The following is an 18,938-nucleotide window of genomic DNA, read 5'->3' as shown; positions in this document are numbered from 1 at the left end:
TTAAAAAGGAATTTTAGGACTGTAAAGATGCTACAATAAAGACCTGTCAATTGGTTAACGGTAAGGCAAATACCACTGCTTTAAAAGATGCACTTCTATAACGAGTACTTACTTTTAATGTGTTTATAACGTAAACAGTATGGAAGTAAGCAGTATGAACAATTTAAGGACGAATATTTACACTTTTCTGTAAAATATTTTTAAAGTCATGCTTTCAGTTAAAAGTATGAATCGTCTTGATCATTTATGAGGAAAAGGGAATTTAATTCCTTGCATGAACTATTAACCTATATTTGTTTGGATTATATTTAAAAACTTATTTTTTATTACTTCTTATATGTTTCTTATTGTGTTATATTACGCATGTTTATGTTATATTTCATGTTATTTATCTAATGTTAATTTTAGTGTGGTGTCATGTTTACCCTGGTGGTGTTTGTGTGGTTAACAGTGACCTCTGTCATATTATTAAAGAGCAAAATTGCGGGAGAGGCCTTCCATTGTCCATCTGTGCTATCAGTACATTTTAAAATAACAAAATATTTTATTAGATTATTACGAATGTTATATTATTCAGTTTCTGCCATTTTTACAGTTCAATTTAACAAATGTGTGTGTGCATTTACAGTGCAAAAGAGTGTTGAGGGATAAATAGTTGCTGTGAATTACAGACAGTTGTGTTAATTTCTCTTTGCTGTAGGTAAGCGCGGTTGGCACTCCATTAGTCACTCGGCACCGTCTGTATCTACAATCTCAGCCAGTGTGAATGAGGACGTACCATGCACCTGGATATACGCTGCTTTTTTAGTCCTAGTTTTATCTATTTTACTTACTGAGACCTTCAAATCTGTTCTTTTAATCTGTGATCATGATTAAAAGTGAAAACAAAAGTGAACGGGCGCTGAGAAGTGCATCTCCTCACAGGAATGCCTATAAATCAGACTTCCATTCCATCAAATGCTCATTTGATGGGAGCGCATCAATCAGCTCGACTTCACCCTTCTCCAATGGAGGCAGTGACACCCAAGGCAGACCGTCAGGCAACAAAGTGAGCAAAATAAAAAATATATTCTTGCAAATGGATGGAAAACAGAATCAAGACAGTCCCAATATCAGCAAACCCACGTCACCCAAATTTCCACTGGATTCCACCCCTTACAGGTCCAGCCTGAGTAGTGTTACCAGTCTAGATTCAGCCTCCTTTGAGGCACGGAAAACAGAGGATGTTTCCATTGACAAAGCAGCACTGGCTGAGAAGTTCTCAATGACCAGGAAGCTGTTTGAGAGTGGCCTTAAAGAGCAGTCTCCAACGGAGAGATCTGGCTCTCCTAAAGTTATCTGGCCTCAACTAGTGGAAAGACAAGACAGGAAAGTTTCAGTTACTGGAGAGAGAAATGACAAACCTAAAGAGGTAGAGAAACAGGCAAAAGAAAGCGAGGACCAGGAAAAAGGAAAAAGTGAAAGTGAGCCACCACATAAGCTGAATATGTTAATGAATGCCGGGCCAATATCCAGACGTCTGGAGAGTTTTATGTTGGACAGTGATAGTGAATCGCTGTCAGCTGCTCCTTCCACTGAATCCCATAGTCCCATTAGTCATTCCCAGTCACCCTCCGCTGCTAGCGACCATTCGGATCCCCCTTCATCACCAGACAGCTGTAGTTCCCCTACCTCTTATTCACTATGGGCTGATTCTCCTGCTGAAATGTGTTTGCCCAAGTTAAATGGTTCAGATTCACACAGTACCCCTTTGAATGGAGTCTGTACGGAGAAGACATTACATAATACTAGTTCCACAGTTGAAGAACATATTAAGTCCTCAGAAGATACAGTCTCATCAGAAGCCACTCTTCTGTATACAAGCGAAAAGTTCCACCACTTGTCTGCTGGGAGTACCACTAGTCATGCATCTTTAGCTGAGGATCCTGCATTTCAAGAGCAGCAAGGTGAAGGCAAGAACACTGAGAAGGCTCCTGGTTTGTCCACGGTCAGAGCTGAGCTGGTGGTAGTGAAGACTGAATCATCTGAAAGCGAGGGCAATGAGGAGGAACATGTTGAGGATGATGTTTTTGAAGAGGCTGGAAGGGAGAACCAATCCCCAAATCACAATTCTGAGAGGGTGTTAACCAACAGCGAGGAGCTCCAATTAACATTCCTTGGGAAGGAATCAAAACAGAGTATTAGGGAACATGAGGAGGGATGGAGGGCGTGTGAGGAATCTGTACAGACTGGAAGAGAGGAAGACCATAGAAGGGAGGGAAAGTTTCTTGAGGAGAACATAATGGAGAAGGAAGATGAGGAGGAGGAGATAAAAGACAATGAGGAAGTAGAACTAAAGACAGACCGAACTGAAGAGGAGGCAGTACTGGGGACTGTTAGTGAGCAGAAAGCTACCAATGTTGAAGATAAGGAACAGCAGGATGAACAGAGAGAAGGAGAGGATGAGGAAGAGGATGAGGGAGTAGAGGAAGCTGTTGAAGCTTTAGAGGAGGACGATGATGAACGAGAGATGGAAGATGTCTTAACAGGAAAAGAGAGGCAACAGCAAGATGATCAGGGATCGATGGGGAAGAGATCTTTAATTTGTGGAATTGAGAATGCTGCCTTTGTGGATGACAAGGACAACAGGACCGATTTGGAATGTCAAGTGAAGGAGGAATTCCAGGAATATGAGGAACTTCCAGGACTCTCTGTTGAGGAAGATCCTACTCCAAAGAGAAAGATCAAGTTCTCTACAGCACCAATCAAGGTATGTCTCACCCAATCTTACTTTATATTTAGAAGAAACTGTATTCATATTTAGTACTTTAACTTATTTTTTTATTCAGCTTTAGCATGTATTTGTTGGTCCCTCTGAAATGGTTTAGAAGGAATTAGCCTGCCGGCAGTGACCCAAATCTGTGTTTGCACCTCTAGCAGATGCCCGTGTCTCAATTCGGTCAGCACATTAGCTCATACTTTCATGCTGCATGTTTATGGTTGTACTATTGCAGCTATTATTCACGTTTATATGACAAGATCCTACTTGCTTTAAGGTATTTGGCACCTGTGTCCTGTATTTGTTTTGCCCCAAAACACAAACAAACTTTACTTTTAGGGAGAGATAAATGTTATAGCCGACTTGTCTGAGACTTGTTTCACTACTTTATTTATTGTTATGAATTGTGACTTCGTCAGGGTTCCAGGTACAGTGTAAAATACCTTCTACCCAGAACATTTAAGATAACAGCTCTCAACAAAGGTGCTGTCTGAGCTTGCATCACTTCAGGCATGTAATATCCTATGTCTCATGTTCTGACAGGTTTTTTTTTTCACAGAGAAATGTTTGAATTAGGCTAGTTACATATCTTAGGGCTTTACCTCTGGTCTCAGCTGAGCCTCGTAATTTGAAACTTAATGTAACAGATAAACAAGATGTTCATCATAACGTGTTTCCTCAGTAAATCTGTTTATAGACACTGACTGTTGGGTCAATTTAATCTGTTAGCATACAACTGATTGTAATATTGAGTGCAGACTCACAGACCACCCACAGCCCATTGACACCATCGGATGCACACTGCACTCAAGCACTACACATAAATTGACAATCTGATTGGCTGGTTTCTAAACCATTTACCAAGGTATTGCATGATACAATAAACGCTTTTAAGAACTAGCCTAATCACTGGATTTGCCAAAGTTTATCAGTGGTATAAAATCTCTGCCACATCAGTATTTTTGTCTTGTTTTCCAGTACAAATCATTCGTAAATCAAGAGGTGTTTTATTTGAAAACCAAAATAATGTAAGATAAGTCTTCTTTTTTTTTTAACTCTATGAAAGTTAAGTGAGTTTATGCTTAAAATGAGGAAAAATAGCAGCCAATGGGGTAATAAATAAATAAATCAAAAGCCATATCACCCTATAGCCGAAGACTGGTTGCTCACTAAAGCTAAGCTGGGTTGACTTGAGCTTGGTCAGTACCTGGATGGGAGACCACATGGGAAAACGTTGCTGCTGGAAGAGGTGTTAGTGAGGCCAGTAGGGAGTGCTTGCCCTCTGGTCTGTGTGAGGGTGCTAGCGATGGGACACTACACTGTGAGTATGTGGTCATTAAAAATCTCATGGCACTTCTTGTAAAGAGTATGAGTGTAACTCTGGTGTCCTTGCCATGTTGACTCATTGGCCCTTATCAGTCTTGGTGGTTGAATTGGCTCCATCACTCTACGTTCTTCTCTCCACCTATAGCTGTTATGTGGTGACCATATTGGCTGCCGTCGCACCATCCAGGTGGATCCTGCACACTGGTGGTGGTTGAGGAAATACCCCAGATCCCATTGTAAAGTGCTTTGAGTATACATTAGTATCTAAATGCACTATATAAATGCTTCATTCATTCATTCATGCAACAGGTTTTCTTACCCCAATTTTTTTGAGGTGCTTGATAGCAGATAAATCAGATATCAACAATAGTATTTGTATATGACTGTGAATTACATTTTTATTTTTTATTTTATTATTACTTTTGGACATACATTTTTGTGTACATTTTGAACACAAAGTTTATATATATATATAAACACACTGTGTGTGTCTGTGTGATTGGATATAAATGTAAATCATCTCATCATCGGATCTGTACCAATTCAGTGTTGTGGAACTCATCTCATCATCGGTCTGTACCAATTCAGTGCTGTGGAAGCTCATGCCTTTACATATTAATCAGAGTCTAAATCTAATATACTAAACAATTGATCAAAGGAAATAAAGAAAGACATATTAAGTGTGTTACAGTAGGTGGCAAAAGCCAAAACCAGTCACTAGAGGCTGTATGTTTGTAAGGGTGTTTCATTCCCTGTGGACCTTGCAGTTGTTCTCTCAGCACTCTTAAAAGATCTCCTAAGTTTGGAAACCAGGTCATGTATTTCTTCAAAGCCTGGTAGACTGAAGACACCATGGATTTGAACACATAGTAAATCAGTAACATTTCAGATTACCATAGCTCAATGTTCAATGCGTCACCCTCCCCAACATCCCTTCCTTCTTGGTGTGTCCTCCTCGAGCGTGTAGAGTAGGTCAGTGTCAGTTTGTTTGCTGTGTATTTATAGAAGTGGGATGAGCGGATGGTAACTAACATTTGTCTTACACCATGATGCATTTTCTCTCTAAATCAGGAAGCTTGGGTCTCCCTTTGTAAGCATAATAATAGCATTCCTACATTTTTTGTTTCTACATTTTTGTTTCCTCACATCAGGATGCGCCTGTTTCTGTATTTGTGGAGCTCTTGTGCTTACTCATCCTGTTTCCCATATATAGGATCAACAGGAAGTGAGTTGCCTGTCTCATATAGGTTGTGAATGAGGATTTCCTTTCAACAGATGTTTGTTTTGGACATCTTTTGAATTTGATGAGACAATGGGCTTTGAATATTAGCTCATAACTTAGTTTTTTCTCTTCTAGACAAAATGATGTCTTCAAAATCCAAAAAAGAAAATTCTGCCATTTACTTACCTTCATGTCATTCCAAACCTGCATTAATTACTTTCTTATGTGGAACACAAAAGAAAATATTTTGAGAACTGTTTTTTCTTTTTGTCCATACAGTGGAAGTCAATGGTCACCAAAACTGTTGGTTTCCATTAATTTCATTTAAAAATGTAGGATTTTAAATCCCATTAAATTACTAAAGGCCAGGATTTCTTAATTATTTGTTGCTGACTTATTTTTATTGCACACCAACTTGTTAACAACCCTTTTAAATGCTGCCAAAGGATATGTTTCTTTATTGAAACAGTTTAGTATTTCATTATCTTAATATTTCTTGATCATGGTGCTTTTATGTTATTCCAACTGTGGGATTCAAGTTTGACGCTGGACCTCCTAAATGCTGTGACATTTGTTGTTTTTTCCTTATTGTAAGTCATAGTTCACTGACAGACTCTCTCTCAGTCCCAGGAAGAAATAGTCCTGTGTTCTTGCTAAAATGCCACAGCTTAAAGGAGTGAGAGAGGGAGTGGGGAGATAGAAAGAGACACTGTGCTTGAGCATGTTTGGGAAGAAAAGGACATTGTTCAGAGGTGCACACTTACTCCATGACAACTAGAGTCGCTAGACAAAAGAAAGCGGAGAGAGAATAAATGAAGGGAAGGAAAAATGGGATTGTAGTAGAGAAGGAAAGATGAAGGGGAAGTATGGATGGAGGAAGCAAAAGTAAAATGGTAAATTAAAAGACAAATAGATAGGAAATACTGTTACTTTGCCATGTCTAATTGATTTGGAGGCATTGTTTTCCTTCGGTTTAATTCTACTGCTGTCCTCATGTCCAAGTCTGGTACCAGTATTAGGAATGCGTACGACTGACTGACCTGCTTTTTAACTGCCTATGCCAGCCTAAACCAGCCACTGACAAAATGCTGTGGACATGTAATTTAGCTAGTTGCTTCTAAAGGGAGCGATCACTGTTACCTTTTTATGGTGGAATTTTGCAGGCAAAATGCAGTCATCTCAATAGGTATCTGCATCAGAAAACAATTAACATCACAAATTTTTCATCGGATTCAAGTTTGTTGAACTTTGAACATACAAATTAACCATTTTGACCAACCAATATAAAACTGCTTAGATTGAAAGTGACTTCTAAGTGCTTCATGATGCATATTGACAACGGACTTTATTTGCCTGTGAAATTTCACCAAAGTAGGCTACATGACCACTTTTTAATACTGCAAAATGATTTTTTTTGTGCATTATTTGTAGCATGTGTGGAATTAAGAATTGTATTGGTCACTCTTTTTTTCTTGTGATTACAAAGATTGGGAACTGGAGCTTTCAAGATTGAAAAAGGGATGCAAAAGCTCCATGAAAATATCATAAAAGTAGTCTATATGACTGTTGTGCTGTATTCCAAGTGTTCTTTCTTAAATGAAAAGCCCAAAATTGAATTCATTATTCCCTGAAAATCCTGATATCTTTCAATTCTCTTCTTGACATGTTGTTGAGAGAAATAGCTGTGTCTGATATGTCAACTAATCACTCTTGACTCCGATCTTTTCAATGAATCGGCTGGTTCACAAAACTGGTCTGAATGATTTGTGCACAGATTAGTCAGACCCATTTCTCGAGTTCAGCTTAATGAATGAATAATCCATTCTCAGACTCAGCTCAACAGCTCACTGAAAAAAATAATCAGTGAGTAATAACTTAAATTTCAGTCTGTTCTTCACACAAAGCAATTGTCTCTCTTCAGAAGACTTGGAATACAGTGCGGAAGTCTAGGCAACTTGTGTGTTTTGAAGCTTGAATGCCTGAGTCATTATTCATCAGGATGGGCCAAGTTGCCAAATTACGAGTCGGTATTAACATGTAAATGTGGGCAGTCATAGACAGGAAGATTTGAAGGAATCTGAATGACTAATTTTTTCATAAATGATCTGTGTGGGCTTTGTCTTATCAGAACATTATTTTACATCAACATTAATTGTGAGATCAATAAATCACAGATTCAGCTATACAGGGTGATGGCCTTTGTGTGGGTTTGCACAGGTGTGTTATTTAATGTAGGCTATTTCCTCTCCTGCAGGTGTACTTTACCTTCTCTAATGAAGATTATGATCGAAGGAATGATGATGTGGACCCTGTGTCTGCATCTGCTGAGTACGAGCTGGAAAAGAGGGTGGAAATGATGGATGCTTTACCTATAGACATTCAGAAAGGTTTCTTTTAATCTTTTATCACAAAATGTGTTTCCCCTGGTTTGAAATTCAATTAACTGTAGAAGTACTGTATTTGAGCTGCCTGTTTTGATATGTAGGAAATGATGGCCTGGGAATCAGTATAATTGGTATGGGAGTTGGGGCAGATCAAGGACTGGAGAAGCTGGGAATATTTGTGAAGACCATCACCGAGGGAGGTGCAGCTCACCGGGATGGACGGTAAAAACTTGTCTTTGACTTAGACTTATGAAATCAATAAAGCCTTCTCTGTGTGATAGCAAACAATGTGAGTAACAGATGCTGATGATTCTGTATAAAACAAGCATTGGTGGTTTGTCTTAACAGAATTCGGGTAAATGATCAGATTGTGGAAGTAGATGGAATCAGTCTGGTTGGCGTCACTCAACTCTTTGCTGCTACCACATTGAAGAACACCAAAGGTCTGGTCAAGTGAGTATCGACACAACAAGCTAAACATAAAGTGATCTGTGTGAAGTTGTAGCTAAAGTTTACTAAGGTTGTGGCTTCAGGCCCCACCAGGAACAAGTGAGCTCGCTCCATTATGCCCTTGATCGAGGCAACTCACTCCATTTTGCTCTAGAGGGATTTTCACTGTATTATGATTACTGTAAGTTATGAACAATGAACATGCATCACCTATTAAGGAGGAAATGTCTGGTAATGATTTACCAGGGCAAATCTAATCTCATAGTCAGTATAATACCAGCAACGGTCATAGTCCTAGAACTGTGTGAAGGAATTTTATGTCCTCCAATGCAGGTTTCTCATTGGTCGGGAGAAACCAGGAGGGGAGAGCGAAGTGGCCCGTCTGATCAGCGAGACCCTACAACACGAGACAAGCCCTGAAAACCAGGAGCCAAACGATGAAGACCACCACAAACCCCAGAACCATCAGCTACAGGATGAAAAAACGATTTCTCGAATCCATGACCAACAGGAAATTGAACCACTGGCTGAAAAGAGTGTTGTGCAACAGGTATGTGAACATATAAAGATAAGCTTGATGTCATCAATAAATGAGTCGCTAATCATTGTTGGGCCCATATTATGACTGATACAGAAAGAGACCGAAAAGAAGCAGGGGGCGGAGGATGCATCAAATGACTTGGCACAAGTAGTGTTTTCACAACTGAGCAGCCAAGGCATTGATCTACCTGAAGATATCGATCCTGCTGAGCTAGAACAAAAATTCAAAGAGGTATAATGTGAATTTACATATTCTGTACTATGTTCATCATTGTGAAAAGCTTCTTTCTCACTGGAATTTTCTCTTATAGCTGCAGATAAAACACAGTGTCACAGTAACAGAACTCAATCAGTTGAGAGAAAAGGTTGGATGCTTATAAAAATGCTAATTTCTTGTTTAGTAACTTGTGTGCCTGCAGAGTTATTTAACTCTTTGTGTTTGCGATTTCAAAGCTGCAAGTGAGCGAAGCCGAACGTAAGTCTTGGGAGACTCGAGGTGCAGCTCTTGAAAGGAGTGTGGAAGAGAGCAGGGAGCGCATTGAAAAGTTGGAAAAATGCTGGCTTGATGCTCAGGCCCTCTGTAAAACCATCAACCAGCGTTTGAATGAAGCCCAGAGTCAAAATGATTCCCTGCAGCTCAAATACAATAAGACCATCACGCTTCTACAGGATCATCAACAGAGGTGTGTTTGAGCATGTTATGTGTTGTCTGTCATAGCAGACTCTTTCTGGGAAGTTTGATCAGGCGTTCTTGGAAATGTACTGATTTGTGATAGGTGAATTATTAGAAATCCTAATGCTCCAAAGAGAAATACATGAGACAAGAAAAATGAATTTTCATATTTTGTTAACGGTGCGGCTTTTCTTGACTTTTAGAGAAGCTGAAGGTGCAAGAAAAGAGGCGGAGCTGAAGAGAAAACTGGAGCAAAAGGAGAGAGAATACAAGAGCACTGTGAGGCAGTTGCAGCATAAGGTAAAACTACATCCTGTTCATGGTAATTTCTCATTTCGAACAAAATGAGATTACAAATATGGATATCTTTCTGATCTTGTGAGTGTTTTGTGATGTGGCTTCACTGAATTTATGAATGTGCTACACTTACATAAGGTTCTGTAAGTGATGTTAGCTGTTCTGTAACTTCCAGAGTGTTCGGCACAAAAATTTGGTCCGATATTCACATGCGATTTGTCTGTTCAGACCAATGCATGAAAAACCAACAGAAGAGCTAAATGAAAATGCAAATTCACTATCTGACATTAGGTGTCACTTTTAGAATAGCAGAAATACCCCGCTTACTACAATACTCAAAAATCTATGCAACTTTCCATTTCAGACGCCCACTTGTCACAGAGAGGAAATTAAGTCAAAAAGTATTTACATGTTTTCAAACATTATTTTGTATTCAGTATATTTGTAATCACTCTGCTGTTTAGCCAACAACACCAAATATAAGAGTACAGAGGCAAGAGAGCTGATTCTGGATTCATCCACACTTGCGATTCTAAGCGGTATTAGAGGTTGTGTGGATTTAGTGCGCGTCAAGGGCACTGAGCTTTGGCATTTCTCAGACCTGGGACAGTCTTGCGCGCTTACTTCCTGTTGCATACACATGGACAAGACAGCAAATGCGGGTACTGGGACAAGCACACTTTCGCTTAACAAAATACAGCATCATCTCTGGTCTTATGAACAAAAGAGAATCTTATTGGTTGGCCAGCTTTATTTACAGATTTTAGAACACCTCATTAGCAGATTTATCACACTGAATTTTCACACTGAACATTTGTCTTGGTCATTCATTCATTGTGGCTTTTAGTCACTGATGGTTAGGATTGGTGTTGCACATAATGATTAAACTATTAAACAGATATTATTAATTGAACATATATTAGTTATCCAAGCAAAATCATAGCAGAAAAATATAGAGCCTTTTCTACCTTGTGCTTATCCTTGTATGGCGCTAACAATGCCAAGGTTATGGGTTGTTCAAATCCCAGGGAAAGCAAGACCTGTAATCTGAAAAAAAAAAAAGTGTACTTTGAATGCAGTGTAAGTTGCTTTGGATAAAAGCGTCTGCTAAATGCATACCATTTAGTCATCATAGTAACAAAGATAACAGGATAGAGTCGTATGACTCTATATGCACATAATACCTCTCTGCATTTCTCAGATAGCTTGTCTGGAGGGCCGAACTGGATCAGACCAGCCAGAAGAGTCTTGCAGCCCTGCAGGAGAGAGTCAACCTAGCAGTCCAAACTCTGGTTCCTCTGAAAGAAATGGACTATCTACAGATGACCTTCACTCTGGTAGAGAAGAGCTCAGCCAATCATTTATTCTGTAAAAGCTTGTCAAATAAATAGGACTTGCTGTAATATCTTACTCTAGTTTATTTGGCCAGATTGTAACACCTTTATTAATCATTATTTTGTTCAGAAAAGACATAAACAGCCTAATCTGTTAAAGTAGTTCCTTCTGGTTTTCAAATGTTGGTGTGTGTCTGTCTGTCCTCAGATGCAGACTGGGGAGATGTTCCTCAGACGGCTCGCCTGGACTGCAGTGTCTACAGAGCCAAAGCCAAACTGGCACAGGGATCTCAGCGCAAGCGGCCATCCCGAAATAAACTCAGAGAGTCAGCGAGAGGCTCACAGGCACCAAGCCAAGCACAGGTGCGTTGAACCACAAACATTTAAATACCTCACAGTGTTTCATGGCAGGTCATTGTCAGTTTAAACTAAGGCATACATGAAGAATCTCTGCGTCTTTCTTGCTATTTGGTCTCACTCAGAAAGTCTCACACTTTCTTAAAATGCTGATGCATCAGACTTTTGTTTTAAAAAATATACAGGTGCATCTCAATTTTTCTTTTGCAAAACTTTATTTTCTTTTGCAAAACTTTATTTTCTTTTGCAAAACTTTATTATTTTGCATATATATGTGGCATTATATTGACTCCATACCAATCTGTTATAATGACGTAAAATACAAAACACTTATGCAAGTGAATGCCCACAGCTAAAGTTTAGTTGCTAAACTGTGAACACTTAAAACAATAATGGTGGATACGTTAGCCGAGTGCTCATGACATGCAAATGACATGCACACAACAAAAGGTTCGAATTGTATTTCTGTGGTATCCTTGAACACGGCTTCTTCTCAACATGATGTAAACACACTAACTAGCGGAAGTGTTTGTGGGCAGGTCAGACTCTGTTCGTGTTTCGCGGGCAGGCGGGGATTATGCAAATGTCTTACCCAGTGACGTATACCGGTAACAGACAAAAGATTCGAAAATATGACGACTCGCAGAACAGCTGTATCACAGGCGCACCAGCCTACTTGCTCGTCTCTCCCGCATTAACCCTATAGCTGCCGGTGCAGCAAAATAAACAGCAATTTCACAATGATTATAAAGTCTGTGTGCTATACTACATTCTTTATTAACCGAAGTAATTAGAACAACGTCAGTCTACATTAATCGACACATTTTAGGAAATAGTGGGTTCACAGCGAATTATCAGAATTACTTCAGTAAGACAGTAATATCGTGCTTGACCTGGAAACCTAAAGCTGCACTAGACATCACATATTAGCACAAAAACTTGATATTTTGAGCACTCAATTGAAAATGTACACATAACGTATCAATCGTACTTACAGGCTGTGCTTCGGAGAGCTTGTTAGTCCAAATTAAGAAGATAAAAGCCAAGATTAGAGAAGCAGTCCTTGGTAAAATGACATGCACACAACAAAAGGTTCGAATTGTATTTCTGTGGTATCCTTGAACACAGCGTCTTCTCAACATCATGTAAACAAACTAACTAGCGGAAGTGTTTGTGGGCGGGCTGGCGGGGATTATGCAGATGTGTTACCCAGTGACGTATACCGGTAACAGGCAAAAGAGTCGAAACTATGACGACTCGTTAAGGCGATTCAGAATCGACTCTCTCTTTTGAGAGACAATATCATTAGTTATCATGCACTTTTTTGATTAACAACTTTGCAGATTGTTTTCATTTAAGGATAGCTACGTTATAATCTGCAAAAGAGATATTTTTCAAAAACCCATATGACCTGCTCTTTAATATATTGACCCCCATCCTGTATGTTTTGCCTAACAATTTGAATTGAAGAAATCATAGTTTAATTTTATCTTATTTTATAGGAATCTATGCGCATACAAGACAACAAACAGGAAAGATCAAACAGTGAAAGAAGGCGGTCTTACCTCGAGAGCCTAGCCATACCTGTTCCATCTATACAGTTTGGTCACGACCATACACGTGAACCAAGAAGTGAAGGCAGAGATGATGTATTCATTCAGGGCCAAACACCCCAAGGAAGCAGCAGCACACAAGCCAGCCTGTCTCCACCTAAAGACTCCTCCGCTCCCCAGTCCCCATCCTCCTCACAGTCCTCCTCTAGTATGTTCCTAAACCTGAGAAACAGGAGGAGCAAAGGCAAGGAGCGCAGCAAGAGCAGAGCAAGCAGAGGTACAACTGATTTCTTGAAGTACTTTTTATTTATATCTCCTACTTCCACTGGTTTTCCTGCTCAGGCTCATCAGTATCAGTCAAAAGACTATGAGGAAATTGACAAGATTTTGAATTGCTCCTTTGTTTTACAGATGAAGAGAGTGATGGTTCACCAGTGCGAAAGACCAAAAGACGATTCCCAGATTTCAGGTATGGCCTGGCCAGCAACTACCTCTTGTGTGCCAAAATAAGAGACATTACAATGAGAGGAGATGGACCACTTGTAGAAAAAAAAATGAATGGGACAAATCATAAAACTGGAAGTCTCAACTTTCAGTACAATTTAGAATATATTACGTAAGGAATAATTGAAGATGGGCCGTTGAATTGTTAGAATATAATGCACACAGAAGGTGATGATGCAGAGTGGCCATTACACCTCTGGTGTGCATTATTTTCTGATAATTCAATGGACCAGAGTCAATTATTCCACTTATACTACGGTTACCACACCTAAAGACATTGCCTGATGTTGTATTTCAAGACATTCGTTAGGTTTTTGTCCTTAAAACGCTCTCGTGTGTAGGATTTTACGCATCTCATTCCACGCTTCCGTTGCTAATTCCAAAACATAATTTTAGACCTAGTAATGGAGGCTTGAGCCATTGATAGTAATGCAATTATTAATGAAGTTATTACAGAGAGAGAGAGAGATTAAGTGTGTGTGAATTACCTGAATCTGCGCGTCTCAACAGTGTTTGGCAGCAGTGTCTCTACTAATAGCAAAACTGTAAGTTTATCTTCTTCAAGAACAGCGCCGTTATTACCAAGCTTGTGAGAAATGTCATGTAGCTTTTAAGTTGCTAAACTATTTTACTGATTAAAATCATCAGAGCAACGCTGACAACACATTTCTGTGCGAGTGTGTGTCCGTATGTGTGTGTGTCTGTAAAGGAGAGAGAGTGGGAGAAAGAGAGTAGTGCTTTCCGTACATAATTTAACATTTTGTGGCAAAAACACGGAAATAATTTAACATTTTGATTTTTATCTTGTTGTTTTCTTGTCAGTGTCATTGTGGGTTCTGGTTCTTTTGCTGTTGTAAGCTGTAAAGGACCTTTAAAATAACTGAAATCATTTGGCGAAGTGATATAGACATGTAATGCGGTCAAGACCTGCCTGGAAACTACCTTATCCGTGCGTTTCCCTGAAAATAATTGCACACCTTAGAATGTTCGTCAGCCAATCAGATTCAAGCATTCAGCAGCCCAGTAGTATAATACAATTTAATCTTGACTATTTTTCCTCAATCAAGTAGATAATGCCCCAAAATTTAAACCATTCTTTCTTTTGTGTTGCCCTGTAGTGGTATCCGCAGATCTGGAGGCAAAGGCAAAAAACGGGAGAGCATCACACTCAGAGGATCTGTAGGGAGCAGGTGTGAATATTAAATGTCCTAATATTAACCTACTACATTAACTGAAGTTAATTAGTTTAAAATCACTTTAAATCTGTTGGTCTTCTCTGATATAGATCAGTTTATCTCCATTACTTAATTAGCTTCATTAGCAAGGGTTCTTTGTTGTCCAAACTCAGGGGATCGGGAGAGTTACTGGATGAGTCCAGCGGCAATGTTTCCCCCTCTGACTCCATCTCTTCCATCCCTTCCTGTATGCCATTTTTCTGGTTTGGGGACAGAGAGAGGGAAAAAGAGAGAGAGCGAGAAAAAGACCGTTCTGCGTCCAGTAGCAGTCTGCCTCGCTCTCCTTCAGAGGGATACATAGAGGATCATGCAAACAAGGTGAGTAGGGTCCAGGTGTTTTTCATTTATTTTTTTTCATAACTGTCTTGAATAAGAGGAAGAAATTAGTTGACATGTTGTGCTGTCAGTAATTTAATGCATTCATTTTTAAGCGATTCATTGGGGTTGAGCCATTTAAAAGTGAATTCAGTTTGCACTTTGCAAGGTTGCAGTTGGTTGCATTCCTGGATGTCATTTAAAGTTAATATTTAAGCAATCTCATCATGTTCAGTCTTTGATTCTAACAGGAAGTAAAGTTTTGTAATTAGACGTATTACGAAGGCTGTACTGTACTATTTTGGTTTTGAGAAGACAGTAACTAAACCATACTGAATATCTGGGATTCAAAATCAAATTTTAAGCTGGCAATAAACAAAGTTTTAGGAATTTGTTAAAAACAAAGAAAGCTATGTGATGTAAAATGAATAACACATTTTTAAGATTCTACACAATTAGGTCACTATAAACCCTTTGTATAAACGGTCAGATGTTCTTGCTTCTATTGGAACATTCTTGAATTGTGCTGGATAACATGATCATCACATTGGACCCTACTGTATGTCATTTGGCTTATGCAGAATGTGTTTTTTTATGAAATCTTCTTTAAAGCAGACCAACCTCTCCTGGCCATCTCTTCTCTCTCATTCCTTAGATTTGGTACTGTATTCAGTTGGTCCTCCAGCTAATGTATCTTTTGTGTGAGGACAGTAGAACACTCAGTTACTAACTCAGCTACTAACCCTAGTGGACTAGTTTTTGGTGTGGCTTTGTTTAACGATGAAATGCTCCATGCATTCTTTCACAATAAACCCTTTTGCCCACATTGATAAAGCCCAATCCTGTTTCATAATGGAGCATTGCCATGGACTGTGGTAATTTATTAACTAGAAGTAGTTTGTGTCTAAGAACGCACACTAGGGAGTGATCGTTCTTGATGGTTTTAATACTTTAATAACTTGATTTAATTCAGGTTTAGATATTCATTAGTTTCACTAACACATGATAGGGATGCACGATAGTTGTATTATGTGATAGTGCTCCATTGCCAGCTCTTACAAGTAATACAAAGTAGTTTTGTGTTTCTACTGGTTTTGGTTCCTGGAATTGTTCTCCACTGGTACAGTTTCCCGGGCACTGAAGGTAATATCACCGCTTGCCACCGCTCCATTTATCCACATTTAATTCAAACAAGCATTCAAGAGAGAGAGAAAACAAACAAAGCCACAAATGCGGTATATAAAATGTGTTTAGGGTCATTTAGAAATTGAGTCAATTATATTATTTTCTTTTCTTTCTTCAATTAATGTGTTAAAAAATGTTTAACATGTTTTTGATAAAAACATATTATGTATTAATTAAATCATTAATATAAGATATGATATTTGTAAAAACATTTTTAAGCTTTATTTTAAAAACGTTTTGAAAATTATTAAGATGTGTACACTCGCATGTATTCAAAGTATAAGGAAAATATTTATTTTACTCTTTACTTTGTTGCAACATTGATATCATTAAATGTACATAATGCATTTCTATGAACTTTGCACGTAAACTATTTTTAAAAAGTTTTTCATTATTTTGAATGGTCTTGTACACCAAAACTCTCAGTCTTAGCCTGAACATTGAGGACTTGATTAGATGTTTGCATTGATATTACACATTTAGTGGCCCTTAAAGGGTTAGTTCACCCCAAAATGAAAATTCTGTCATTAATTACTCATCCTCATGTCGTTCCAAACCCGTAAGACCTTTGTTCATCTTCGGAACACAAATTAAGATATTTTTGATGAAATGTGAGAGCTCTCAGACCCTGCATAGACAGCAACACAACGGAAATGTACACAGGTCCAGAAACGTAGTAAGGACATCGGTAAAACAGTCCATGTGACATCAGTGGCTCAACTTCAGTTTTGCGAAGCTACGAGAATACTTTTTGAGTGCAAAGAAAACAAAAATAACAATTTATTTAACAATTCTTCTCCCCCGAGTTACGTCTTCCACCATACTGTATCTGTGAAAACTGTTTGTGAGTAATTGTTTATGTGTCTGTGTATGTTTATATGTTTATGTCCCCGTGTTCTACTTGTTACAGAGCTTGTCTGTTACGGATGATTCGATCGCAGGTAGCCCTCGCTCTGTGTTGGCAGGGTTACTCAAAGAGCCCCGTCTCCTCGGGCGCTCGCACACACATACCTTCTCCTCCTGTGAGGTGAGAGGCCATGGGGTCACCACTGCATGAGCTTTTCCTGTAGTTAATGGTTAGCATTCATCATATGTATATATTTGATCAGCCCTGAATGTGAACTTTTGGTTTGTGAGGTGTTTTGAAGAGGAGAGCAAGTATTGCCGGTGGAATGTGTGCGTCGTGAGGGAGGAATGGAAAGAATGAGATCATACTCATAGCTTTGAGAAAGAGGTGATAGTTCAGCATGCATGTCATTCTGTAAAATTTCAGCAAGTCATTTTCAAACCAAACAGCTTTCTTTTCGTCAATGCGGCGAATATGCGTGGCCAACTTGAACACTAGTAAAATCTGTGTGAACTTTTTTGCCCTCACATGAAACTCCCAGTTGCATGCATTCCTATTGAAATGACTGGATTTCACTTGTGAAATTTCATCAGGCACAAGTAAATATGACTTTTAGGCTCTTCCATCTGTGCATAGTGAGGCACAGGAGAGCAGGTTTCTCCCCTCTTAAAACATTCAAGCTGTTCATTCTGTGCTTCCTGCCTATGGTTAGGATCTTTCTGCAGTGAATTCTGTTATCCATATGGAGTATTTGGGTGTGGTTGTGAGTGAGGCAGCTCTCCAGTGTCATTTTTTATGTGCACGGTATGTGGAATTTCCCAAATGATTGCAACAGTCTTCCTACGCCCTGTTGGTAAGATGTTGCCACAGGTAACATTATTTCACAAGTTGTGTTGGGTGTGTCAGTGGCTCAATATTAAAGGAATAGTTTATAATAAAAAAACAATCATTACTAATCCCCCCTCATATCCTAACAAGCCTGTATGACTTACATTCTTCAAGGAACACAAAAGGAAATGTTCTCTGCTCTTTTAGAAGCATTTTATGAGATGTTCAACTCCAAAATGTTAAAAAAAAAAGCACCATGAAAGTCTCATAAAAGTAGTTTATGACTCACACACTATATTACAAGTAGGGGTGGAACGGTTAAACTTTTTCACGGTTTGTATCTCGGTTTCGGTACGGTTCGGTATGTGCTATGTTTAGGGAAAAACTATACTGTCAAATAAAAATAAAGAAAATAAGAATAATCTATCTAACTACAAGCAACAGCACAAATAAATACAATAGAGTAAAGAAACAAATAAAATAAACAGTGATTTTTTTAGGTAGGTCTAGCATTAGTTTTTAGGTACAGAAATTGAATAAAGTAATCAAAACAGCATTGCATATTTGACTGTATAAATTAAAAATTAATCTTCATTAAAGTTACAAAAGCTAATCAATCAAGAGCAGTGAGTGATTTCTCTGTTGTTGCTGTTCGATTCATATTAAGAAATTGCTGTCACTTTAAGAGAATGCACTGATACGTTCAGCCGGCTATGTCTGCTATAGGATACTTACCAAGACGGGCATTTTGACATAATTTTTGTGTGAGTTTGTCCATTCAAACACAATACTTAAGAGAGAGCTTAATAATTGCGCGCGTTCTGAGATGCGGGTTTGCGCGCTTCGGATGAGTGCATGCACAAATCTTCTCACTGCGCGAGTGAGCTCGCGTCCTCTGGCTCTTAAAGGGTTGGTTCAGTGGTTTTTTTCTAGGCTTGATTGTGTTTATGGGGTGCAGTCTAACATGTTAATGCTTCGTTTTTTTAAAAACACATATTTTTCACATAATTTACCTTTATTCCACACAGCTCTGTCCCTTCTCTGAGAAACGCGCTTATCAATTTCCTGCTTTTATGAAGCCCCTCCCTCAGAAATAGGCAATGGGCTCTGATTGGTTAGCTAGCCCAGTG

At 38.8% G+C, this 18,938-nt stretch overlaps 1 protein-coding gene across 3 annotated transcripts in view; it reads left to right on the top strand.

Annotated features, from left to right (window-relative positions):
* LOC107699098 (neurabin-1-like) overlaps positions 1 to 18,938 on the top strand; it is a 28,556-nt gene that overhangs the window by 335 nt on the left and 9,283 nt on the right. For 2 of the 3 annotated variants that reach the window (XM_016500268.1, XM_016500267.1), the window contains exons 2-16: positions 701 to 2,749; positions 7,561 to 7,693; positions 7,792 to 7,912; positions 8,039 to 8,143; positions 8,474 to 8,690; positions 8,775 to 8,912; positions 8,992 to 9,045; positions 9,134 to 9,363; positions 9,557 to 9,653; positions 10,852 to 10,987; positions 11,193 to 11,347; positions 12,844 to 13,171; positions 13,306 to 13,363; positions 14,517 to 14,588; positions 14,747 to 14,951. In XM_016500268.1, the coding sequence (XP_016355754.1) occupies positions 869 to 2,749; positions 7,561 to 7,693; positions 7,792 to 7,912; positions 8,039 to 8,143; positions 8,474 to 8,690; positions 8,775 to 8,912; positions 8,992 to 9,045; positions 9,134 to 9,363; positions 9,557 to 9,653; positions 10,852 to 10,987; positions 11,193 to 11,347; positions 12,844 to 13,171; positions 13,306 to 13,363; positions 14,517 to 14,588; positions 14,747 to 14,951 (3,930 nt within the window). In that variant the 5' untranslated portion in view covers positions 701 to 868. The remainder of the gene's footprint in view (positions 1 to 700; positions 2,750 to 7,560; positions 7,694 to 7,791; positions 7,913 to 8,038; positions 8,144 to 8,473; positions 8,691 to 8,774; positions 8,913 to 8,991; positions 9,046 to 9,133; positions 9,364 to 9,556; positions 9,654 to 10,851; positions 10,988 to 11,192; positions 11,348 to 12,843; positions 13,172 to 13,305; positions 13,364 to 14,516; positions 14,589 to 14,746; positions 14,952 to 18,938) is intronic. The other variant, XM_016500269.1, reaches the window with a different exon arrangement.

The sequence above is a fragment of the Sinocyclocheilus anshuiensis genome, unplaced genomic scaffold (assembly GCF_001515605.1).
Source record: "Sinocyclocheilus anshuiensis isolate Anshui unplaced genomic scaffold, SAMN03320099.WGS_v1.1 scaffold94, whole genome shotgun sequence".
NCBI classification, from domain to species: domain Eukaryota; kingdom Metazoa; phylum Chordata; class Actinopteri; order Cypriniformes; family Cyprinidae; genus Sinocyclocheilus; species Sinocyclocheilus anshuiensis.
Note: the sequence above shows the minus strand (reverse complement) of the source record. Positions and strands in the feature narration are given on the sequence as shown.